The sequence below is a fragment of the Mustelus asterias genome, chromosome 8, assembly GCF_964213995.1.
Source record: "Mustelus asterias chromosome 8, sMusAst1.hap1.1, whole genome shotgun sequence".
NCBI classification, from domain to species: domain Eukaryota; kingdom Metazoa; phylum Chordata; class Chondrichthyes; order Carcharhiniformes; family Triakidae; genus Mustelus; species Mustelus asterias.
The window spans coordinates 93,921,982-93,948,369 of NC_135808.1; the positions used below are offsets into that span (position 1 = coordinate 93,921,982).

Here is a 26,388-nt window from a genome sequence, read left to right on the forward strand (position 1 = left end):
ACTGCTCAACTTCGAACAGTAGATATGGAGAACCGACATCTGGGTGCACCAACCTTACCAGCCTTCAGAAGTTCTCTAAAGTATTTGTGGCACTAAACCTACACCCTTCCCAACACCATTATATTCACTCACTTCCTCTGCTATTTCCAGCAAATCTTCTGCCACTCACCAGAAATGTTCTGCTGTCACTGACTCGAGAGGAATCATTAAATCAGGGTGCTGCACTGACATTTATGTGCCTTTCCTCTGGGCACGTTGATCCCGTCCTACCATCATTGCTATAAACTGGCCACCTCAATAATGTTACTGGAGGCACGGTAGCACAGTGGTTAGCACTGCTGCCTCTCAGCGCCAGGGACCCAGATTCAATTCTGGCCTTGGTTGAATGTCTATGTGGTGTTTGCACGTTCTCCTCGTGTCTGCGCGGGTTTCCTCCGGGTGCTCCGGTTTCCTCCCACACTCCAAAGATGTGGGGTTAGGTTAACTGGCGATGCTAAATTGCCCCTTGGTGTCAGGGGGAATAGCAGGGTAAATAACTGGGGTTACGGGGATAGGGCCTGGGTGGGATTGTTGTTGGTGCAGACTCGAGGGGCTGAATGGCCTCCTGCACTGAAGGAGTTCTATGATTCTTTAACTCCCACCCACCTCCTCTCTACCTCTGCATCACCGATTTGGATGTCGAACATGCTCCGTGGCCAATAGTTGCTTTCTGGTTTAAAGTTGCATCACGTGCCAAATGTCGGGATCCAAAAATGCACCTGACGTTGGGGTGCTCACCCATGTTCCAAAATTCTGCCCCATGTTTCCTTTAAAACTAATTATGCTTCCTTGTTCTCTTCACCTCTTCCTTAACATTAATTCCCAGAAGAAAATGGGTCCTTGTGTGTTCTCTTTAATCAAGTTGCAAGTATATTTCAATTTCCATTTCCTATGTGGAAGAGTTGCTCTTAAAAGTCAATTTTCATGTTCTGGATTGTTCATATAAGCTGTGACCATTGTTGCAGCATAAGGATGGCTGTATCCCACATTACAACATGTAGCATTGTAATGCTACAGTGCTTGGATCTGGCAAGTTAAGCTCAACTGTCCCCAGTTGATTAAGGCGAATATTCTTTAGCCAATCAAATGTCACTGTTGAAATGAGATGTGATTGAATTGATAGTTCTTCTATCTGTCGGGTGAAATAATGTTCAATATCAGTAATTGAAGGTCATGTCACTTCTGAAGTGGCACTTACAGCTTCTACATATTCTCCAAGCTCCTCAATCAGATTTAACTGTTTATTTGTGGAGCATTTTTCACCTTCACCTGCACAACATTGAGATGAACAGACAAAGTGATAACTGATCTGGCGTATAATATGGCCAAAAGGCTAGATTAATTTTCTTTTCATAACAAGGATTTTTTTTTAAGAAATAAATTAAAATTGGAAGTAAATCTGAACAAAATATCTATGTACCTCTGAACTGTCTGTGCAAAATAAAAGGTTTTATGCAATGTTGGCAATGGTGATTTAGATTTAAATGTCGTATATATTACAAAGTAACATCTGTATATTTTAAGAAGCTACATTCCCCAATCAAAAAATTCTGGAAGATAACAAACTGTTTCTGTGAATGCAGAGTGAAGTAACAGGCAATGTAATCATTTCTCATATCTCATACAATGTTCTGTCACTTTGTAACATTATGAATCATTTTGCAACCTAGGTTTACAGTATCTTTTCTCTTTTTTCTTACAGCGAGTCCCCATGCAACAGCCTCAACTCTACATTTTCCAACGTCTCCCATCATCCAGCAGCCAGGTCCTTACTTCTCGCATACGGCCATCCGCTATCATCCACATCCTAGTCAGGAAACTCTGAAGGAGTTTGTTCAACTGGTCTGCCCTGACACCAGCCAGCAGTCAGGACAGGTGGGGTTCCTAAATGTAAGGCCACTTTTTATTTTTTATGTAGATTGACAGATACATAGATATAACCTTCTAGCTTCATGGCACTTTGCATCTCAAACTATCATTGGAAACTTGTTATGTGTTTACTTTAAACTTGGTTAGTGAGGTTGCAAACTGCATTAGATAGTGTAAACAATGAAACATCAAAAAATGTAAGCTTCTTTCTCAGTTTTAGGCTTTTAAAAATGCTGGAATTTATGTTGTGTGTCTGTGAAAATGTTTAATGTTTGCAAGGGATAGAAACATGGCAAATTCACCTTGTGTTAGTAAAGATCTTGCACATAAAAACAGAGGTTGCAAATTATCTTGTAACTTCTAAAATTCCTAACCAGCATTTTGGTCATTGAATGAAAGTTTCATTTATATATAGATATATCTAGAAATAGATTTTTATAATAAGGAGTTGTTTTTGTTAGGATTATGAAAATGCAGTGCTTCTCCCACTGTTTCTCACTGCAGGTTTTGGCAGGCGCACAACCTCCTGTGACTAAATAAGCAGCCTTCCCGCATTGCTGCTGTATGGCTGTGTACTAGGAGGCACGGAATAATAGATAGGAAATGACTCTTCATTTCTGCCCACCCCCTCTCCCAGGACAGGTGCATCCTTGTAGCAATGTTACCGAGAACAAGGAGTTCATTTTTTGAGACTTAGGGAGTCTGCCCACAAACCTGGACCTAAGACAGAAAAATAAAACACTAGATGTTTAATCAGAGAACCGAAAACAGCCAGCTGCAGGGCTAGCATGTCATTGAGCACTATCGTTGTGCATCTTCAATGCTCCAAAATGTTACATGTGTCACGGAGGGGCAAAGCACTTCCAATTTCCTCGTACACACCTGGGTACTTGGCCCTCCACGAAAGCATTCTGCTTGTCAGTTATTTTTTAAGCACACCTCTGTCCATCTATCAGACGTACAAGCAAGCCAGATGTGCTTAATGCAATTTTTTTATTATACCAAGTAAATATTTTTATCAAGGCCAGGTCTATACAGTCAGCTAGAATATCAGATGAACAGATGGTCAAATCGAGCAAGGTTTCCAGCAGACTAAAAGGATATCGTTTATCTGCTCTGCGTTACATAATCTGGAAAATTCAAACACCTTTTGAACTCTTGCAGATGACAACAGCAGCGTGGAGCAACGGCAACTGGGCTGAAATCAGTTGGGCCGCAGTGATTAAAGAATGGGAGAGCCAGTCAGTGGAGCAACCAGCCTTAGATGTGAAATTAAGTCATAAGGGACTATTCCAAAAGAGGAAGTGATGTGAAGTCGGGGTAGCCCCTGAGGGGGGGGGAACTACAACCAGGGGAGATTTGGTCAGGTGGGTGGGGTGGAGGAGGGGAGGTTGGTTAGTAGCCAGCTGGTGAGTTGGAACAGGAAATGCAATCAGAGTGAATGAATGGTAATTTAAGCTATTGGTGGTGGTGGCAGCAGTGTGGGTAGTTAAATGCATGCATTTCATAACTAATTGTTCATTGCAGTTTTACAATTGCTACCTAGCATCATTTGATAATGGAGCTTATTTCTTTCTTGTTGCGGTGGATCTTTGGGGTGAGCATTGGAGGGGTGGGGGGTGTGGAATGTGGTGGGAATCATGATGGGTTTAGGATAGAGGCCAATAACTTGCAAAGTGTGGGAGGGAGCAAGGAGGCCAAAATATTTGCATGGAGTTGAGGCCAAATACAGTTCTCATATCAAGTAGTATTAATAGGAATGATAGCAAGCTTTCAGTCGTGAGGGCAGCTACATAAGATGAAAAACTCACTTAGTGGGGAGGGGTAGGGGTGGCAGCTGGTAAACACTTTTAAGTAACTGCGGGGGGGGGGGCGGCAAAACTCTCTCAGATGTGAGAGGGGGAGAGTAAAGCATGCATTATATCAGGCCTTACTTACAGATCTGTACATATTTGCATCAGTCCTCAGGTTTCAGGACATAATGCTTGATTTTAGCAACAATGTTCTGCATATCAAAAGACAGTTTGCTATTTTGGGTGTGTGGGCAGTCTCATGTGCATTAAAGCTTACCTGATATATTTACTGTATGGAAAATGCTAATCAGAGACTCCCTACTATGCAGAAGCAGGCCATTCGGCCCATCGAGTCTGCACCAACTCTCTGACAGAATATCTTACCCAGGTCCTCTCCCCCACTCTACCTTCGTAACCCAACACATTTCCCATGGCTAATCCACCTGACCTACACATCTTGGTATACTAATGGACAATTTAACCTGGCCAATCCACCTAACGTGCACATCTTCGAGTGTGGGAGGAAACCGGAGCACCCTGAGTAAACCCATGCAGAGATGGGGAGAATGTGCAAACTCCACTCAGGCAGTCATCCAACGCCGGAATTGAACCCGGGTCCCTGACGCTCTGAGGCAGCAGTGCTTGCCTCCATGCCGCCCCTAAATGCTTATGTCTAATTCAGAAAAGTTGCAATACTTGGACATATGCCTTTTGCCTGCAGTGGGCAGGTCCCTGCTTATGAATATATTTAACTTCTAGCAAGTCTAAGTGAGTCACATTGTGGGCCCAAATGATAATTTTAAATTCATTATTAATGTTATTCTTAGCACAATCAAGGTTATTCAGCCAATGCTGTCCACTCACAGAATCACACCTTTCTAATGTTAGACGCTATTTTCTGAGTTTGGCAAGCACAGGCTGGTTGAGTATGGTCAATGCTTCATGCCTGTTGACAACAGCTGAAAGGAAGTGCTGTTTGATACGATCTGCCAATCAGTGGGACGGTGGTCGACATACCTGGCATCACACAGACACTGACATTCAAATCACACACAGGATATGATGAAACACATCCAGCAGCATGTCTCTTTTTTTCAGCAGTACCGAAATAATATCCCTTGTCTGTACTGTCATCAAAGACTGAGTAATGTATCTATGTCTGCTGATGATACAAAGCTAGGTGAGAACAGTAAGCTGTGAGGAAGATACAAAGAGATAGAGACAGGTTAATTGAATGTAAAGCAAGGTGACTGACGGAGGATAATATGGGGAAGTGTGAGGTTATTCACTTAGGTAGTGAGAACAGAAAAGCAGAATATTTTTTAAAAGGTGTGAGATTTGTGTTGCTGCCAAAGTAGATTGGGTATACTTGTGCAAGGAACACAGAAAGGTGGCATGCAGATACAGCAAGCAATTTGTACGGCAAATGGCATGTTGGCCTTGCAGACTAATGAAGCCTTGCAATAGTTGTGCAGGGCTTTGTTGAGACTACACCTGGAGTACTGTGTGCAGTTTTGGCCATATTTAAGGAGGGATATACTTGCATTGGAGACAGTACAGTGATTCATTTAGATTGGTTCCTGGGCTTAGAGAGTCATCCTATGATGAGAGGCTGAGTTAATTGGGCCTAAACTTTTGGAGCCCAGAAGAATGGCAGGTGATTTATTGGAACATATTTTGGAAAATTTTGGAAAGGCTTGACAAGGTAGACACTGAGAGATTAGGAGTCCTGAACACGAGGGTGCAGTTTTGCGATTGAGAGTTGATCATTTAGGATTGAGATGAGGAGAAACTTTTTCACTCAAAGACTTGTATATCTTCAGAGTTGTCTACACACAGGATTGTACATGCCCCGTTGCTAAGTATGTTTAATCGACAGATTTTTGGCCTGTAAGAGAATCAAGGGATATGGGAAGCAGGCAGGAACTTACATTCAGACAAAAGCTCAACCATGATTGAATGGCAGAGCAGGCTCAAAGGGCTGTATGGTCTACTCCTGCTCCTACTTGTTATCTTATAGTTTGCTTGCTTTGGTGATCACACCTTTTGGGCAAGTCATAATAAGTCCCAGTATCATGTTGTAATGTTTTAATCACACTTGTCAGTACAACCAGCAGTTCTGTCCTCTTCAGCCAGCCCAGAGAGAGGCAAACCTCTGTTACAAGATTACAGTTCAGTCTAACCTGGGTAAAAATAGAACAGTCGGCTGGTGCCAACTGGTCTTGCACTGTAACCGAGTAACTCTGTGGATCTATTTAATATTGAAATGGGAAAGTCCTGGCAGAATTGTTACAGACTTGGTGACGTCTGTGTGTTACCTTTCCAAATCTACATTAGGATAATTAGTACATTATTCCTTTTACATAATTTATCTTTCTACAAAGTAGAGTAATGACCAAAATCATGTATTTAAGCATCCTAGTAAATTGGTTTAAATGGAAATGGTGACTCCCCGGCATTACACTGTCACTCAGTGCATGGCTTTGTTGCTGATTCTGCTATTAGGCAAAATCTCAGCAGAGGATATTCCATCTCTATGAAGCATAAAGGTCAATGAATAAGAGACTGTTTCTACTTTGTTGGGGAAGAGATTAATTCTTCATAGTCTGCCTGCATTCTGTACTGCTAAAACAATTTATTCAATTTTAAATATACGTAGGTAGGTGGATGTAAAAACACATATGTTTTGTGTATAGTTTAATTTTAAAATTAATTTTCTATTACATACCACCATAACACCCAACAGAACACCTACTTTAATGACAAGATGCTGACGGACCACTTGAGGTTCGATTCATAGTAGATATATTAAACACATTATACTTGATACATTATTCTACACAAACATGCTTTCAGATATCCCAGACGACGTGGAAGTGAATAATGTCTGCAGTGAGTTAGAAGATACATACTTGTCTAGACATCAAATCAATACACTAACATTTATGCTTGAGTATTCATTTGCTCAGCTCATCTGAAAACTCTTGAATTATTGAACACTACAAGTTCAGATTCGATATTGTAAAAGGCAACCAGGTTACTCTGAGTTTTTCCACAAGCAGATGCAAAGGAAGCCTGCATCGCTGCAGAGATATTCATGATGGAATTAGATTTGCTGGCGGATTGTGATTTAAACAATCTTATTAACCAGGGTAGATTTCCCACTGAGCTTGCCGTGTGATCCTAAATGGCTAGGAAAACTATCAACAAAAAATTTGGGATAGATTTTCCTCTTCCTTCCACCTATGAAAGACTCGGGGCGGGATTTTCTGGCCACATTCGCCCCAAGGGCGGAAAATCCCATCCGAGGTCAACGGACCTTTGCATGGTCTGTGTCCCACCCGCTACGATTCCTGTGGTGGGCAGGACAGGAAAATTCCATCCTCAGTTTCCAGGCACAACAAAAAGCAGATGGCGCCTGCTGGCTCCATTATGCTATCTCAGATAGTTGATTTTAAAATTATACTATTTCTGGAGCTTTTTTTAAAAAAAACAATTGAAGTGAAATGATTATGACCTTGCTAGCCTCCTTTCTCACTTTACAACAACTACCATGAATATAGTGTCTTTAATGTAATGAAATATTCCAAGGCACTTCACAGGAACTTTATAAAACTAAGTTTGAAACTAAGTATTAGGTCAGATGAACAAAAGCTTGGTCAAACCAGTAGGACTTGAGGAGTGTCTTAAAGGAGGAAAGCGAGGTCGAGAAGCAGAGAAGTGTAGAGAAGGTATTCCAGTGATTGGGGCCAAGGTAGTGAAAGGCACAGCAATCAATGGCAGAGTATTTACCCCACCAGTGGGGTAGATTTTCCAGTCCTGCTCACTGCGGGAATCATACCCAAAGAAGTCCCACTCACCTGAAGAAGGGGCTTAAGGCTCTGAAAGCTTGTGGCTTTTGCTACCAAATAAACCTGTTGGACTTTAACCTGGTGTTGTTAAACTTCTTATGGAATCATACCAGGCAGGGCATAAAGTTTGATGACCACTTAAAGGTCCGTTGAACTCGAGCGGGAATTTCCGGTCTTGGGGTGGGCACGACCGGAAGATCCCACCCATTAGTATCCCACCATAGCTTCCAGGGCCAGCCTTATTGTAATATTGTTAGTTAATCTCCCATGGCAGTTCTCACAGCAAGGCAAGCAGTGTAGGCTTCAGGGAAAGCAGGGATTTTTATTGAAATAGCAAATAATCGGGCAATTTGGAGAAACAAAGAAACAGAGTTGGTTGGAGCATAGGATTTTTTTTTCTGCCGTCCAGGCAGAGGGAGAGTAAGTTAGGCAATAAAAATATAGAACCACCACCAGCGGAAACTGAAATTGCATCATGAAAAATTTATAAGACAGTTCCTATTACATATGCGGGCCTAAGAATTTATAACGGAGCAAGTTGACATTAAAAAGTGTAACAAAGATAGGAGCATTTGAATTGGGAGTGGAAGTAAGCCTTTCAGTCCCTCAAGCCATGGCTGATCTGATTGTGGCCTCAACCCCACTTTCCTTCCTTCTCCCCATAACCTTTGACCCCTTCCTTGTTAATCAAGAATCCATCTAATTCACCCATAAAACTATTCAATGACTCTGCCTCTGCTGCCCTCAGGGAAAGAGTTCAACAGACTCTTGACCCTCTGAGAAAAAATATTTCTCCTCATCTCTGTCTTAAGACGGCACGGTGGCGCAGTGGTTAGCACTGCAGCTTCACAGCGCCAAGCACCCAGGTTCAATTCCCAGCTTGGGTCACTATCTGTGCGGAGTCTGCATTGTTTTCCCCGTGTCTGCATTGGTTTCCTCCGGGTACTCCGGTTTCCTCCCACCGTCTGAAAGATATGCTGGTTAGGTGCATTGGCCATGCTGAATTCTCCCTCAGTGTACCCGAACAGGCGCTGGAGTGTGGCGACTAGGGGATTTTCACAGTAACTTCATTGCAGTTTTGATGTAAGCCCACTTGTGACACGAATAAATAAACTTTAAAAACTTTAAACGTTAAAACAAACTTTAAATGGGAGACCCCTTATTTTCAAACTGCGTTACCTAGTTCTAGTCTTTCCCACAAGGGGCAACATTCTCTCCACATCCACCTGGTCAAGTCATAGAAACAGTGAAACTAGAAACAGGGGTAGGCCATTCGGCCCTTTGAGTTCCCTCAAAATCTTATATCTTTCGATAAGATAACCTCTTATTCTTATAAACTTTAATGGATACAGACCCAAACTGTACAACTTTCCACGTAGGATAACCCCCTCATTCCAGGAATCAATTGAGTGAACCTTCTCTGAACTGCTTCAAATGCCTCACAGTGTGGAAACCAGATTACGTCAACACTCAGGGGTGGGGAGAATCCAAAAGGGGATTCTTGCCAACGCTAAGCGTACTATGGCCCTGCCCCCATGATTTTCTGGCCCCAGCACGGTCTGCGCATGAGTGCGCAGGGCCAGAGAATCGCCCCTGTAATCTTAAAATAATTTTTTTTTAAATGTGTAATCCTCATGCCTGCAGAGGTATGACAAGTGACATTCTGTAATGGAATATTTAGACCACATGTTTGTAATCAATAATGTTTTGTACTTTGCGGAATCCTGCCACTTTAAAATCGCCGAGCTGTCTTAAAGTGCTGTAGGTGTCCATGGGAAGATGTTGAAATCCGATGCTCACATAAATAGTGTCAGTGACCTATTTCACCCATCTCTGATCTCTGATTGGCTGATATTTGCAGTGTTCCCGGCAGATGTTTGAAGTATTCTTCGATGCACTTAAATTGAATACAGTTTTCACTGTGGCTATAGGTGTGCTTTCAGCATATAGAATAAGATGAAGCTCAGATCAAGCACTGGAGGGCGTGTAATGCCTGCTCCTATCAACTTGGATCTTGTTGATCAAGCCCAAGACAGGAAAGGTGGGGCCTGTCTTGTCAGCTTGGATCTGTAATGTCTCTCTTGTAGGGACTTTGATTGGACCAATTTGGTTTTTGATTGGATATAAACTCTTAAAAAAATAAAAGATATAGTATAACTCCACAATAGCTTTCCTGGCAGACTGAAGCTTCTGCAAGCACTGATGCTGGGACAAGTATATACACCTCTGCCTGATTCTTGTGTCAAGGTGTTCCAGGTGACTAATGTATAGCCAGACATACCCTGGCATCCATGCTTGTTTCTCCTCTTTTTAAGAAAAGCAGAGGTGTCATGGAGTTTTCAGATAGCACCACAGCAACCATTGCAAAGGCTCTGAAAAGGCCTCAGTTAAAGCAGAGGGGGAAAAAAATGTGATTTTTTTTTTTAAAATGGTCACCGTGCATAATTTCCAATCTCACTCTTAACCTCTTTAAAATGATGTGCATTTGCAGCTCAACAACTTTGAACACCAGTTACAGGGCAGGTAGAGCAAACAGTGTGAAATGGGCAGAAATGAAGGGGAATTGGGTTACAGCGGAACGACACCATTTTGCAGTAATTTACATGCCTCCCTCGGAAAATCAGATCAGGGGAAAAATAGCTTTTGATATCGCATAACAAATCTCCAAACAATGGGCAGGATTTTCCGGCCGCGCTCACCCCAAGGCTGGAAAATTCCACCCGAGGTCAACAGACCTTTGCGTGTCCCACCCGCTACTATTCCCGTGGCAGGAAGGACCGCAAAATTCCGCCCAATGTCTAATCAGAAACTCTGACTTACTGCCTGATCTCTGATCAGAATCCTGGCTGTGTACTTTTACTTTCTGCAGGAGTAGCACAACGATTGGGTTCATTATCCACTGTTATACCTATAAATTAGTTCATAAACAAAGGGGAAATATTTCATAATTGCACTGACAGGTGATCAGAGTTGTGAGAGTGTTCATCCTGCAGTATTCACCAGGGCGGCACGGTGGCACAATGGTTAGTACTGCTGCCTCACAGCGACAGGGACCCAGGTTCGATTCCGGCCTTGGTCACTGTCTGTGTGGAGTTTACATGTTCTCCATGTGTCTGCGTGGATTTCCTCCGGGTGCTCCGGTTTCCTTCCACAGTCCAAAGATGTGCGGGTTAGGTTGATTGGCCATGATAAATTGACCCTTGTGTCAAGGGGATTAGCAGGGTAAATGTGTGGGGTTACGGAAATAGGGTGTGGGTGGAATTGTGGTCGGTACAGACTCGATAGGCCAAACGGCCTCCTGCACTGTAGGGCTTTTGTGGAACCATTGCCAGTTAATACATAATGAAACCAGAATCCGAGGAGAATTTAACATAGGAACATAGAGTCCAAGAATGGTGCACAACTAACAAGAAACTATCCAGAGAATGAATCAACTACAGCAGGTGTGGATAGTTGAACCCCACAGCAGGAACAGTATTCTAAGACGCTGAGACTCGGTAATGAAGCTCTTATTTTTAGGGTACTGTCTGGTCCGTAGTCTCCTGCCAGTTGTGAATGTCACAATTGCTCTTAATCTTTTGCTTTGGGGAAAATCAGTGGAATCAATTACATTGATGTGCACTGCCACAAAGAGAGCATAATTAAAGCTCTGTTTTTTCACAGACCCACCAATGTACACATCAGAATGAACCAGTAGGAAGAGAGAGGGTACAGTTTTCTCTCGTGGCTCACTTTCCTGAGTTACAGAGCATCATTGATTGTATGCATGTAGCCATCTGAGCACTGCCAACAATTCCTTGGCATCCATAAATCCAAAGAAATATCATTCCAGGAACATGCAAATGGTTTATTACTACTGCCAGAAAGTTTTGCATGTTAATGTACACTTCCTTGGGAATACACATAATGTTTTCATTCTGAAGCAATTCAATGTTAGACAACTCTTTAAAGATGAAGGAAAGGAAGATTGATAGTTGCTCATAACTGCAAGCTGTGTCATGAAGCATGCCTAATGCATAAACTCCAAAACCCAGCAGAGGTTAGATTCAGCAGTACGCATTCACAGATGAGGACCCTTGCGGAGAGTGGGTTTGAGAAGTTAAGTAATGGTTCAGATGCTTGCATGCATCAGGAGATCCTTACACTGTTCCCTGGAGATGATGGGCAACATTGTGACATTATGCCACATGCTGCACAATGCTACCATAGATAATGGACCTCATCAAAAGGAGCAATTGAGGGAAGCAGAAGACCATGAAGGCTATTATGCACAGGAGTCATTAGCAACATTTGAACCACTGCTGCCAAAGAGACCATTACAGAAGTCAATAATTTATTGGAGCTTTGACTTTTCTCTAATTGTCAGGTACAATGTTTTAACGGATGTAATGATCCTAGAGGATTGTTTGTGGGAGACAGTGCTATGGTTTTTTCACACCTTGGGGAAGGGCAAGAGAAAGTTTGGTTGGAAAAGCAAAATGTGCGGAGAGAGATGGAAAGCAAATTGCTGTTGATGTCTTGTATCATAGTTACCGGTTATTATTGCTAAATGTAAAATTTGTCTTGGACAATAGCACAACATGACCAATAGTGAATCAACAGCTTGTGTTGCGCCTGGCCCAGTTTTCTATTCAATTAATTTTACTTAAGTTTAAGTTTACTTTAAAAATCAAAGCTAAAAGAACAGTGCAGATATATCTCCTATACTCCTATTAAGACAGCATGCTTTTAATTAGTATATCTTCAAGCACTTTGTCAAGTCATTAAAACTTCTTTCATAGCTTCTCCCAGGTCAGGGAAATGACTGACCAGGCAATGCAGTATTGTCAGGTTTTCTGAGTTCAGAAGGGATTCTTGATGGAATGCTCTGAATGAGGAACCTTGAAGAAGATCTGCAACTTGAACTTTGTGTTCTATACTTAATTATTACAAAACCTACATACTCCACAGCCAAATACAAAATTTGCTTGTAATTTGGGAAATCTAACTGCTAATTGTAATGCTGGAAATATAGGAAAATAATACAATTAGTTAGACCTGTTTCCTGAATGGTCGGTTCCCATTATTTGAAGACAACACAGAGACCCCATGAAAAAAGCAGAAGGAGAATGGTATGTTAGCACCATGGGAACAAAAAGCATTTACAGCACAAAACATGTACATGCCAGCTGAAAAAAGAGCTACCCAGCCTTTTCCCACTTCTCAGCTCTTGATTCATAACCCTGTAGGTAATGATACAGCGAGTGCATAACCAAGTCATATTTAAATGGAATGAAGTGATTCTGCCCCTACCACTCTTTCAGGCAATGAGTTCCAGTTTTTAAAAAAAGTCTCCTCAACTCTCTGCTAATCCTTCTAAATATTATTTTAAATATTGATCTCTGCTATTGGAAATAGATCCTTCCTATCCACTCCATTTAGGTCCCTCATAAATGTATACATGTTAATTAAATGTCCCCTTGGGCCTCCTCCACTCCAAAGAAAACAAGCACAGCATATTGAATCTTACCTCATTGCTAAAGTTCTCCATTATACAATCATAGAATTATGGCAACATCTTTTTAAATCTCTTCTGTACTCACTTGTGCAACCACATCCTTCCTGCACTGTGAGTACCTGAACTGTGAACACTACACTACCTGCAGTCTATACAGTTCCAGCATAACCTCCCTCCTCTTTTCTCTAGACCATGGCTAAAAAAGGAAAGTATCTTGTATACCTCCTTAAGCACTTTACCTGTCCTGCTACCATCAGGAATTTGTAAACATACTTTCCAGGTCCTGCTGTTCCTCTACACCTCTCAGAATCCTCCCATTTATCGTGTAAAATCTGGAATTAAAAGAGTAGTGATGACCATGAAACCTTGTCGATTGTCATTAAAATCCCATCTGATTCACGAATACCCTTTAGGGAAGGAAATCTGCTGTCCTTACCTGGTCTGGCCTACATGTGACTCCAGACCCACAGCAATGTGGTTGACTCGTAAATGGCCTAGGAAGCCACTTGAGCAATTAGGAATGGGCACCCAATGCTGGTCTTGCCACCAATGCTCATATCCCATAAATGAATAAAAAAAATACCATAACAAATTCAATCTGACTAACCTTGCTTAATCTGTGCCTTCTAAAGGGCTATTTTGCTCTCTCTTGGAATTCTTTTTCAATAAATACCAAGGTCAGTTTAGCTGGCCTGTAATTTCTCTGGCTATCCCTTCCTCGCTTTTAAAAAGAATGGTACAGTGTTAGCACTCTTCCAGTTCTCTGGCATCACTCCAGGAGTCAGAGCAGTTTGGAAAGTGCCAGTCAGAATCTCCACTATGCCCTTAGCAACCTGAAATACATTTCATCCAGGCCTAATGATTTATCCACTTTCAAGGATGCCGAGCACCTTAATCATCTTGGTCTTCAACTACTATTTTCTACAAAACAAAGACGTGTGAAGGATAGAAGATTTAATCCTGTCAGTGTATAGACATTTCCATTTTTGTACTGTGATGTGTAAAAACAGGCCACAGATTACACCAAGACTCTGATTTGAACTGAGATAGGTGAGAATGCCACCTGGTTGTTGGCTGCAACATAACATATTTAAAAAGCTAATTTGTGAATCTAATCTCTTGTAATTGGCATAATCACATCACCAATGCAAAACGTAAGATATTGCAGATGCTCGACATCTGAAATAAAAACAGAAAATGGTTCAAATAGTTGACAAGCCTGGCAGCATCTGTGGAGAGAGAGAGAAACAGAGTTAGCCTTTTGGGTCAATGACTTTTTGTCAGATATTCGAAAGAACAAGCGCAGTCTCCATTGGTGAAATAGCAGCCTTCCGAACTCTACTATTCTATGTTCCGACGCTACACAGTATTGCTATAGGAAAATGCTTCATAACCAACCTAGACAAAAGTAGCTTGAAAATTATTAAAAAGATGATATACAGTAGCAGAATCGTCACTGCAGACACAGGGAAAGACAGAGACAGACGGGTTTACAAAGGTCTCATTGTCTCATTCCTTCAGAGAGCATTACATTAATTGAGCTCTATTATATTCTTTTGGTTGTACTTACGACGACTGAACTATTATTATTTGCCTGTGCCGTTTAGTTTTTCATATGCATTGCATATGTTTGGTTTGATTTGCATTTGGTCAACTGACATTGTCTTCTGCACAATAATGAAATGACAGCCTGCAAGACATATCACAAGTGAATTAATTTAATTGAACTGGGATGTGCTACTTCTATACATCTTAATCTGTTTTGTTCCTGTGTTTCCTTCTTTTGTGCTGTGCCATTTTCCTTGCTTCCCGAGCATTTGCTATACTACTTTGTTTGTCTCTGGTTTAAGGTACAGCATGGATGGGTGGTTGCAAAGCCAACTGAAAAGCTGTATTTGATACAGAAGACTCACTGGCCAGAATTCTCCAACCTTGTCCACTGCTGGGATTATCCGGTCCTGCTGATGTGAACGGAGATTTGGCTGAGTGCCAAATTCTCCATTCTCACTGGCTACGGTAGTGGGGTGTGAGAGACCGGAGAATTTGTCCAATATCTGCATACAACAACTGATGACATCAGTTCTGATGATGGATCATCGACCTGAAACATTAATTCTATTTAGGTCCACAGATGCTGGCTGATCGACTTAGTGTTTTCTGTATTTTCTGTTTTTATTTCATTATCCATTTGCTTCAGTGACTGCGACTGAGAGTTCACCAGCGTTAGAGGATCATATGCTGTGTTTTCTAAGAATTCAAAGTTACAGAGACTGTGTTACAGTGAATGCTGCACGGCTTTGTGATGATAGAAGTGCTACAGATATGGGCACATTAATCCTATACCTGCGCTAGTCCATGCCATTGGAACATGACTATTTCTTATTTATTCACTCACAGGATGTGGGCATGACTGGGAAGGCCAGCATTTATGCCAATCACTAATTGCCCTTGGCCAGTTGGTGGTGAGTCATATTGTGGTGAAGGTATTCCTACCATGCTGTTGGGTAGGCAGTTTCAGGATTTTGACTCAGTGACAATGAAGGAACAGCTGCACATTTCCAAGTTAGGATGGTATGGGGCTTGGGGAGAAACTTGGAAGTGATGGTGTTCACATGGATTTGCTGCTCTGGTGTTTCTAGGTTATAGAGGTCACAGATTTGAAAGGCGTGCATCTTGTAGATGGCACATACTGCAGCTATGGTGCACCAATGGTGGAGCGATTAAGACTTTAAGATTGAGGTTGCTGGATGGCGTCGAACCTCTTGAGCTTTGTTGGAGCTGTGCTGTATTCATCTAGCATGTAGAGAGTATTCCGTCACACTCCTAATTTGTACCTTTTAGGTGGAAATCTTTTCATAATGTCACTGATGAGTACGGGAACAGGTAGTTGGGAATTTGTGACATTTTGGAATCCCTTATCCATTCCAGAAGTGAATTGAAGTTGGTTAGGACTGAATCATGGAATTTTGACCTTAAAGGCATCATAATAGTAGTTGGAGCATTAATGAATTTATTCAGCAGGGTTCTTTCTTACCTTCATGGAAAACAGATGTTGGCTTTTGAGTGGAATAGAAAACATCATTTTGGGTATTATACTTTTTTTCATACATTCAAAGGATGTGGACTTCACTGGTTGGGCCTGCATTTGTTGCCCATCCATAATTACCCATGAGAAGGTGGTGGTGAGCTGCCTTCTTGAACCGCTGTACTCCAGGTGTGTAGGTATATCCACAGTGCAGTTAGCGAGGGAGTTCCAGGATTTTGACCCAGCAACGGTGAAGAAATGGTGATATATTTCCAAGTCAGGATGGGGAGTGGCTTGGAGAGGAACTTGTAGGTGATCGTGTTCCCAGGTATCTGTTGCTCTTGTCCTTCTAGATGGTGGCAGTCATGAGTTTGGAAGGTGCTGTGTAAAGATCCTTGGTGAATTCCTGCAGACCACTTTGTGTCAGTTCAAATGTGTGAGGTCTGTTACTGGTGTCATTGTAGCCTGGCACAACCTGTTACAATGGTCAAGTTGTCGATGACTAAACCGACACCACAGTGGAAGGCAGTGGCGAACTACTACTGAAAATAGCCAAGAAAATGGCCGAAGCTGCCATCAACACCAACAGCGTAGACTGATAATCCCAATCAAAGGATGTTATGTTTGGCAAGGGAGGAAGTTAGGCCATCCAGGTTGCCAACCAGCAAAATTCTCATATATACAAGCTTGACAGTATTATAAGAATAGGAATGTGGAATGTATGAACAATGAATGGAAAGGGAAGCTAAAGAATCTAAAGCAAAACATCCGAGGTTAAGTCCAGTAGGGTTGTCAAGAGAAGGTGAACGATGAAGTGAGAATGATATACCCAGCAGGAGGAGAAGAAAAGGAACAGCGAGTAGCAATAATACTCAACAAGGAAGCTGCCAAATGTGTGAGTGAGGTGAAATGTGAAATAGATGCTCGTGATCTTTAAAGGCCGAGCGGTCAACATTACTGTCATTCAGGTACACACGTCCAGCAACAAACATCCAGGTGAGGAGATCGATGGAACGTATGGTAGGATTGAACATCTAATTGAGCAGAAGAGTGCAAAGAGCTATGTGATTGTTATGGGAACTCAAAACGGTGTTGGAGAAGGAAGAAATGGCAAAGAAGCAGGACCATATGGTCTTCGAAAAAGAAATGAGTGAGGTTTTTGCAGAAGAACAGGATTCATAATCACAAACGCATGGTTTAGGCATCATAGAAGAAGACAATGCATGTAGAAAATGATTGACAATACAGGGAGATTTCAACTGGACAATATAATTTTAAAACAAAGATAAAGGTTTAGAACTCAAAAGCTCATGCAGAGGTTGACGCAGAATCAGATCGTAATCTTGTGTAAGTGGAAACAGTAGAAGCTAAAGGAGATCCAAGGTTTGATATGTGGAAGACAGTGGAAGCTAGAGAAGCTGAAAGATGATAATGAAGAGTTTGTAAAGTAAGTAAACTAAGCACCAGTTAGAAAAAAAAGGATAAACTAACTCTAGTGAACAATAGAAACAGATTAATAAATCTGTCAAGGGAAATGGTAGCAAAGGGTTTTAAGAGGAAAAAGGATCAAGAAACCATAGGTTATGAATACCATGTTGTGAAAGATGGAAGAAAGGATCAAATGGAAGAATATCAATACTGAAGAAGACAAACCGAAATACAGAATTATTTAATACTGAATTAAGACAAACACCAGGATAAACACAAGAATATTGTTAAAAGAATAGTGTGATATACTCAGAAGAATTGGATCAACTCAGAAAGGTAGACCGTATGAATGCAAAAGCAAAGGAAATAAGTGGCGTAAAGGGTTGAAAACAATGATGGAATTCTCCCAAAGCATTTCTAAGTCTTCCCAGCAGGAAGACCGGTGAGATTCCCTTTGGGTGGTTTGGTGTGATTCAGTCCACAATTCTCCCATATTTCAAAATTCTTTTGGAGCCTGGGGAGATTCTCACTGAATTCTCTCACACTTAGAATTTTTTTGGGAGTGGGGACGTAATGACGCCGGCAAGATGAGAACATTTGTCTGTGGAATTCTCTTCCCCAGAGAGTAGTCGAGGCAGAGTCATTGAATAATGTTAAGACAGAGTTGGATAGATTCTTGACTGACAAGGGATTCAAAGGGTATAAGGGTAGAAAGTCGAGGCCACCAGATCAGTCATGATCTTATCAAATGATCAAGCAGGCTAAGGAGCTGAATGGCCTACTCCTAATTTGTATGCAAGTATTAGAGAGTCCAATAAGAGCAACAATAAATTAAATAAATCTGGAAAAAATGGCTGGAGTAAATGAAATACCTGCAGATTTGATTTAAAAATAGGGAAAGAAATCAACATCAACGTTTACTAAGCTGTGCAAAGATGTTTACTTATCAGGAGAATGGCCAGAAAACTTCATGCAGACAATAATGATCAAAGCCAATGTTCTGCCTTTTGTACAATTAATCTGATTGTCCATGTACCAAAGGCTGTGTTGAGAATTGTAATAACTAGAGTGGATGGGAAGGCACAACACTGCGCTGGAGATGACCAGTTAGGATTCTCGGGAAGAAGAGGGACGAGAGAAACAAACAGGTGAATGAGTGAGCGCAGTGCAAAATTTGGCCAGGAATTATATGACTACAGATTTTGAAAATGCGTTCAGTCAGGTTGACTGGATTAAGCTCCAACAGTGCTAAAAGACATTGGAGTAGACTGAAGAGAAAGACGACTCCTATGAAATCTGTACACGGGGCAAACAGCATGAGTGAGAATAACCAATGGAGAGTCGGAGCCATGGGTAATTGTAAGAGGTGTTTTGACAAGAATATTGTTTTTCATCATTCCTCTTCAATGTCTATGCAGAAGCAATGACCAAAGAAGCATTAGAAGACTCAGAATCTGGCATTAAGATTGGGAGGAGAATGATAGCATCAGTTGGGTTGGCAGATGTCGAAGTGTTTGCAGCAAGACAGAAGAAGGGTAACAAGGACTAGTAAATGGTCATAGCAGGTATGAACTTTGGAATGAAAGGGAACATTGGCAAAATCAAAGAGATGCATACCTCAAAAGAACTGGAACAGGTCAAGATATAAGGAAGCATCATATCTGCACATGAAAGGTGCAACAAATTAGGATAGCGATGGGGAAGGCTGTATTTTATGAAAAGAGACAATTGCCAACTGGAACACTGAGCAGATAACTCAAGAAACAACTTGTACAGAGCTTAATTTGGAGTGTTGTTTTGTATGGATTTTGAGACTTGGATCTTACAGAAAGAGAAGACCAATTTGCTAACGAATAGAAATGTGAGTTTGGAGGAGAATGGAAAGGATCAGTTGAACAAAACAATGGTGTGGAGAGTGATCTAACAAACAGACGGAGAATGTGGCGAGAACACATCCTAAGAGGAAACTTGTCAGAGATGCCATGGAAGGAAGAGCTCAAGGAAAAAGTGGAATAAAAAGGAAGAGAATAACAATGCTGCATGGCCTGAAAATTGAAGGAAGTTATTAGCAAATGAAAAGACTGGCACAGGGTAGATGACATGGAAAGGCAACCTTGAGCCAAGGACTTGCCTTTGGGTAGAGCACACACGATGCTGACTGCCACCACTACATACTTGTCCATGTCAGTGCTTCTGAACAAGTTGATGTCACACATTACATAATTATAAATTATCTGACTGTTATGGTATCTGTCATGAAAAGGTATTTAATATGTTATGCCATACGGCTTCCAAGATATGAAAAGATAATTAATACAGTTGCATTGTGACTGGTTGCTACCTTTGAGTCACTGATGAAATAGTATTTCTCATAGTATTTACGGATGGCATTCGCTTCCACAATTTCATCTGCATTTCACTGAAGTGATTAAAGAACACATTTGTCCTCCACCTTTGGGCATAAGATTGTCAGCTGCTCAAGTTATTAGGTAAACCATTTATGGGGATAGCTAAAGACTTACTCATGCTTTGTGTGCCCATTTCTCTCCAGTATTTAATACTGAACATATCAACCATGTACTATGTACATATCAAGCTGTGTACTGAAAATAGAGATATTATTAAATTGGTAATGCTACAATGTATAAGATCAGTTATTAATATCAAACTGTCAAATATAATATTGGGTTCCCAGCTTGTCCAGGCTGGGATGGCGCATTACTCTTACTGTTGGCTGAACCATGTGGAGGGTTTGACAAGAAGAACAGCCACCAATTAATTAACAGTATGGATAGTTTGAGAAAGAGCAATTCTGTAATTTAACTTCCTTCAGTATCACAATGCTTGTATGCTGATGCCTCCATTAATTGTAATCATTGCTTACAAAGACTTTTCCAGCTGTGGTTTTGACTTGTTATTACTTTCACTCTGTCCCACAGCCCAATGGAAGCAGCCAAGGCAAAGTCCATAATCCATTCCTTCCCACCCCAATGTTGCCACCCCCACCTCCTCCACCTATGGCTAGGCCTGTGCCTCTGCCAGTGCCAGACACAAAACCAACCACCACATCTACAGATGGAGGAGCAGCATCACCTACTTCACCCAGTAAGTTAACTTGAGCAAAACCCATGTAACATTGTATGAAAATATGTGATGCTGACCTTCTACAGTGGTCCAAGCATTAGGTCAGGTTTCTCGAGATATGTATTCATGTTGAAAACAAGTTGGCTAACCCTTTGACTTTTTAAGTTTGCTGCCCATCAAAGTAATGCATCTGAATCAAAAATTTGGAGTTTTATTTCTGGTTTTCTTTGACTATAACATGTTTCTCCCCCCTCCCCCCCCATGTTTATCTGTTTGCTAGCCTCTAGATAAATGCTTTACATTACACTTTGCTTTTGTTTCCATTTGTAAATGATTTTCTTTTTGTTTGTCTTTTTCTCCCATAAACTACAAAAATTCCAAAATGTGAAATTTGTTCAGTTTTCTTGATATTTCTCTTCAGAAGTTGTTCCATTACTGTGGCAAAGGATATATTAGCAAAGTGCCTTTGTATACACATGGGTATTTCTGATCATCTACCACTCATTTCTCACCTGTTAAATGGGAAACCAGTAGAGGAAAGCAAGACATTTCGACACCTATTTTCAGGCAGACCTTTAAATAGGCGCCAATACACTTCACCTTAGCACCTTTGTGGTAATGAAATGTCCCATGCTGCTTCATAGTAGCATTATAAAACAAAGCATGACAGAAAGCCAAGTAAAGAGATACTTGGTCAGATAGCCAACCACTTGGTCAAAAAAGTAGGTTTTGCGTAGTGTCTTAAAGGAGGAAAGTGCGGTAGAGAGGCAGAGTGGCATAGGAATTTCAGAGCTTGGGGCCTAGGCAACTGAAGGCACCGCCAATGGTGGAGCAATTAAAACTGGAGATACTCAAGACAGCGGAGTTAGATAAGTAAAGATATTTCAGAAGATTGTTGGGTTGGAGGAGATTAGGGAGATGGGGGGCTTGGCAATATGAGGGATTTGGAAACAATGAGAATATTAAAACCAAGATGTTGCTTGTGCAAAATAGCAGTCTTGAGTTAGACTCCAGGTTACAATTTTAATATATAAATGGCCAGAGTAAGCCCCATGAATTCCTTAGAGGGACTGCTAAAGGCCGCCCAAGGAAGTATTCTGTAGGATTTCTTTTGAAACATTTTAGAGCCAAGAGGAACAATCATGTTCCAAGTTGAAAATTCCACCCCCCCCAAGGGAACTTGAGATTTATTTTCTCACTTTCCCACCCGCAGTCGGTATTGTAGTATCCAGATTGTTCCAGATCTTTCAAATGCTGATTCATAAACATCCCCCCCCACCATCACCACAACAGTGCATCAGTAATCAACAGTCCACACGCTGCATGCAGTGGATCTCTGGTGATGTTTGACTGAGGTGAGTGATTTGATTAACGATGAGTTAATAAAATCATCCCATCGTTAATAAAATCATCAGTGGAGAGAATCGTAGAATCCTTCCAGTGCAAAAGGAGACCATTTGGCCCATTGAGTTTGCACTGACAACAATCCGACCCAACCCCTATCCCCGTAATCCCACGTATTTACCCTGCTAATCCCCCGAAGCTACACATATTGGGACACTAAGGAACAATTTAGCATGGCCAATCAACCTAACCCGGACATCTTTGGACAGTGGGAGGAAACTGGAGCACCCGGAGAAAACCCATGCAGACACAGGGAGAATGTGCAAACTCCACACAGACAGTCACCCGAGGCCAGAATTGAACCCGGATCCCTGGCGCTGTGGGGCAGCAGTGTGTACCACTGTGCCACCCCCCAAAAAATTCATAGGTTGCTCTCCCCTTTGAGGAGGAGAGCTGACTGGTAGTGATTTAACCTGAGGGTCACCACACCTCAGGCGAGGGGCAAGGTTGAGAAGGCGGGGCCTTCATGATAAACCTCAGCCGGTACGGGAATTGAACCCACACTGTTGGTGTTGCTCTGCATCACTAACCAGCCATCCAACCAACTGAACTAAGCTGTGTCAGCTGAGATAACAGGAACAATGGAAGACCATTTGCATCTTGGTGGTTTTTTTACTGTAGTCTGCAGTGGAAAGCAATGTCAGCTCACTTGTATGCAGCGAATCGTTAGCCCAGGAAAGTTATAGGAATGTTACTACACTTTAAATAAAGTTTTATTTGGCAACTTCTTGGAGGAAGAATTTGAGAGAAGAATTCTTCTGGCTGTTACCTGTAGCAACATAATAATATTTAGAATGATTCCTCACATTCTTTTACAGTCTATTTTTGATTTTATGAGAAATACCCAAAGGAAATTTTCATAAACCTTTTTATCATGTTGCTACATATGGTGACCAGGACACTTTTTACCCCAATATCTGTGGTTCTTTCAGTTGACAATTTCCAGTTGAGTGTCTTTAAATGCCATGTAACTCTTATCCAAGACCAAATCAAGGCAATATCAAACTCCTGTAAAATTCCTTTTTTAAAAGCCGTGTTTCCCTTTATTTAGCTTTTATTATTCATATGAAACATTGAAGGAAGGAGCACAGGAACAGGTCTTAAATTTTTGAGAACTGGGGACAAGTTATTTTTATTGCCAGAGGTTCTAGTTTAATGTTAGTTATCTATCATTAGTTTTGTTTAATTATTTTCTATACTGAAACATTGTCCTCACTGTACACTTTAAGTCACATTTTCATTTCAATTCTACTGTTTATGTTTTAGCTCACTTAACTCATATCACTTCCTCATTCCCTTGCATCACAGATGACGGATATTAACCAGTCGTACTTTCTGTGACCCTTTATATTCATGCTTCCATTTTAATATATTCTCAAATAAATGAAGTTTTAATACTGTTTTACAATGTGGGATTGTTGTAGCACTGTAATTATAACCCTACAAAAAGATCATTGTCTTGTCTGTATATGTGACCCCTTTTTTAACTGGAAACTGTAGTTTTTTGACCTTCAAACCCATTATCAGGTGTTAAAGGAGTACCAGGCATATCTTTTGGTGAGTGCTTCTACAGACCCTGCTGTCTTTCAGTCAGGCTTAAGGTGTTTGTTGTTTGTGTGCAACCCACTGCTGCTTCCTGAACGCATGTATCCCTTCCCTTCACAGCCTACTCGACACCCAGCACCTCCCCTGCAAACCGATTCGTGAGTGTTGGACCACGGGATCCCAGCTTTGTAAATATCCCTCAACAGCCACAGGTGGGCAGCTTTGAACCTTTCTGTATTCAGTGTAGCTTTTTGTGGCCTTGTATCTCTGTGCAATGAACTTCATTCTTTTGCTGCTTTCAGGCAGTATATTGTAATAGCCTTCGGGGATCTTTCAGAAATGTCTTTACGCTCCAGCTCTAAAGGGAATACAAAGAAGAACAAAGACCAAAGAAAAGTACAGCACAGGAACAGGCCCTTCGGCTCTCCAAACCTGTGCCAATCATGATGCCCTAACTAAACTTTAAAAAAAACCTTCTGCCTTACTTGGTCCGTATCCCTCTATTCCTTCCCTATTCATGTACCCAAAAAATACACCTTGTTATTGAAAGATGCAGGAAGTCCTCATGTTAGCTGAAAGTAAAATCCATGCATCCTTTTATGGTGCCTGCCATTTGATAGTATTTCAAGTAATCATAAAGTTGAGAAGATGTTGTCACCCTCTTTATCTTCGGAAAACCAATGAAGTGCATCAGCCCACTAGTTTGATCTTAGTGTTTTCTATGTTCACTATTTCGTGCTGTTCTGGAAAAAACAAAGTAAGTGTTATATAAATTCTAGCTCATAATGTAAAAAACTGCTTGTGTCAACTGTTTTAAAAGTTTACGTGCCATAGAATTTCATTCTGCATTATTCGGAAAAGCAGCATTACTTCAGTTAATAATTGTTTGATCTGAATTTCAACATAGGTTTTGTCACTTTCATACTTTTGAACTGTTAATGTATTTTCAAATTGGGAGACCTGAGGGGAAAAAATCTATGAATTAATACTAATCACAAATAAGGTCAAACTAAAGTACGGTAGCACAGTGGTTAGCACTGCTGCTTCACAGCTCCAGGGACCTGGGTTCGATTCCCGGCTTGGATCACTGTCTGTGTGGAGTTTGCACATTCTCCTCGTGTCTGCGTGGGTTTCCTCCGGGTGCTCCAGTTTCCTCCCACAGTCCAAAGATGTGCGGGTTAGGTTGATTGGCCGTGCTAAAATTGCCCCTTTGTGTTCTGAGATGCGTGAGGGATTAGTGGGTAAATATGTAGGGATATGGGGGTAGGGCCTGGGTGGGATTGTGGTCGGTGCAGACGCGATGGGCCAAGTGGCCTCTTTCTGCACTGTAGCGTTTCTATGATTCTATGATGATGCAATGCTCACCATACCTTCTTTGAAAAAGTAACATCTGTTACCCTGCACTGTAGGGTTTCTATGACTTCTATGATTTTATTTACCAGATTTTTTTAAAATTAATTTAACAGTGAGCAAGGGAGGCCATGGGCAATACCTGTATATAATGACAGTTGCTGTGAAAAGCTATAAACTGGCACTCGGTCTGAGTCCAGTCTCATGTTACTTGCATAGTAAAGTCTCTAAATGTCTTATCAACGATTAATGCATTTTTTCCCATTCAAAAGAGAGCATAATCTCAAACTGTACGGATCACTCAATAAAAGGCAAGTTTCACAGAAAACCACACTGAAGTATTGGGAATTTAATCTTCTCAAAAATGTAATTCTTAAAACCTGTAGGGTTCATATGTACTAGAAATTCCGGATTATTCCACTTTCACCCTGTATCCACCGCAATCTGATCCTGCACATAAGCAGTGATTGATGATGAGATAGTACGTGGAGTTTCAATATCATCAGTTGCAGACTGGAGTGCCCTCGCAAGTGCAAGCTCTGTAGTTTACAAATGATATTATAAATGGGCAATTGAACCACCTTGTTATTTAAAAAGAGATGGCTCATGCAGGTAGCCTCAGTTGTTCCTGGCTTAAAAACTTGTTTTGTGCCCGAATTCTAATCTTTTAACCAAATATTTATTCCAAGAACTCTTAATCCTTAAGGCAGCAAGTTCTATCTGTGAGACAACCAATAGCGGTATTGATGTGCTGGCATCATATGCGCCAGACTGGGAGGAGGAGATAGATTACGTCTGTGAATGCATGGTAAATTTGTGATTTTGAAAGATCTGCAGGAGGGAGGAGAAGAAAATGCAAATGTGCGGTGCCCTTTGAAAAAGTAAGAGACAAAATCATTCACTAATTCCAAGCTTCTCTTGTGCTCACCACAGAGGTTCTGGGAGAGATTAGAGTTTAGATTGCCTGTGCATTTGTTAAACTGGGAAATAGTCTATGACAGCGGGATGGGTGAACGTGGTGGGGGAAAATATTAAAATGTTAAGTTGTGGGGGGAGGGGGCAAGAAAAACTGAGCTACCAAAATTTTATTTTTCCTTATTTAGTGTTTTCCCTATAGCTAGTTATATTTTTCTGCACTGTCAAATTTGCTAACATAATGCTAGTATTAGAAAGAATGACCTTTGCTCAAATTTCTAATGTAAAGAATTGGTAATTTTGGTATTAATTTCACTATTTGAATGCTTCAGAATCTAGCAATTTGAAACTGCAAGTGTTAAGTTTGTAAGCATTTAGTCACAAAGTTGTGTTTCTTGTACAGCACAAAGTCTAATTAAGATTTTGAACTTCATTAATTCTAGCGAAACAATATATTGCTCCTTAAACTAACAAAGGAACAAATCAGCCTGATAATGTTGCAAAATGATGACATACTCGAAGATACATGAAAATTTATTGCTGCTAATGCATTGCCTTTACACAGTTTTGTAATGACTTGTCTGCAGC

The 26,388-nt window shown here is 41.1% G+C and overlaps 1 protein-coding gene across 13 annotated transcripts in view; it reads left to right on the plus strand.

The window, feature by feature from the left end:
• Positions 1-26,388, plus strand: part of nfia (nuclear factor I/A) — a 460,777-nt gene that overhangs the window by 394,634 nt on the left and 39,755 nt on the right. For 12 of the 13 annotated variants that reach the window (XM_078218530.1, XM_078218532.1, XM_078218523.1 and 9 more), the window contains 3 exons: positions 1,742-1,929; positions 20,442-20,607; positions 23,656-23,747. In XM_078218530.1, the coding sequence (XP_078074656.1) occupies positions 1,742-1,929; positions 20,442-20,607; positions 23,656-23,747 (446 nt within the window). The remainder of the gene's footprint in view (positions 1-1,741; positions 1,930-20,441; positions 20,608-23,655; positions 23,748-26,388) is intronic. The other variant, XM_078218533.1, reaches the window with a different exon arrangement.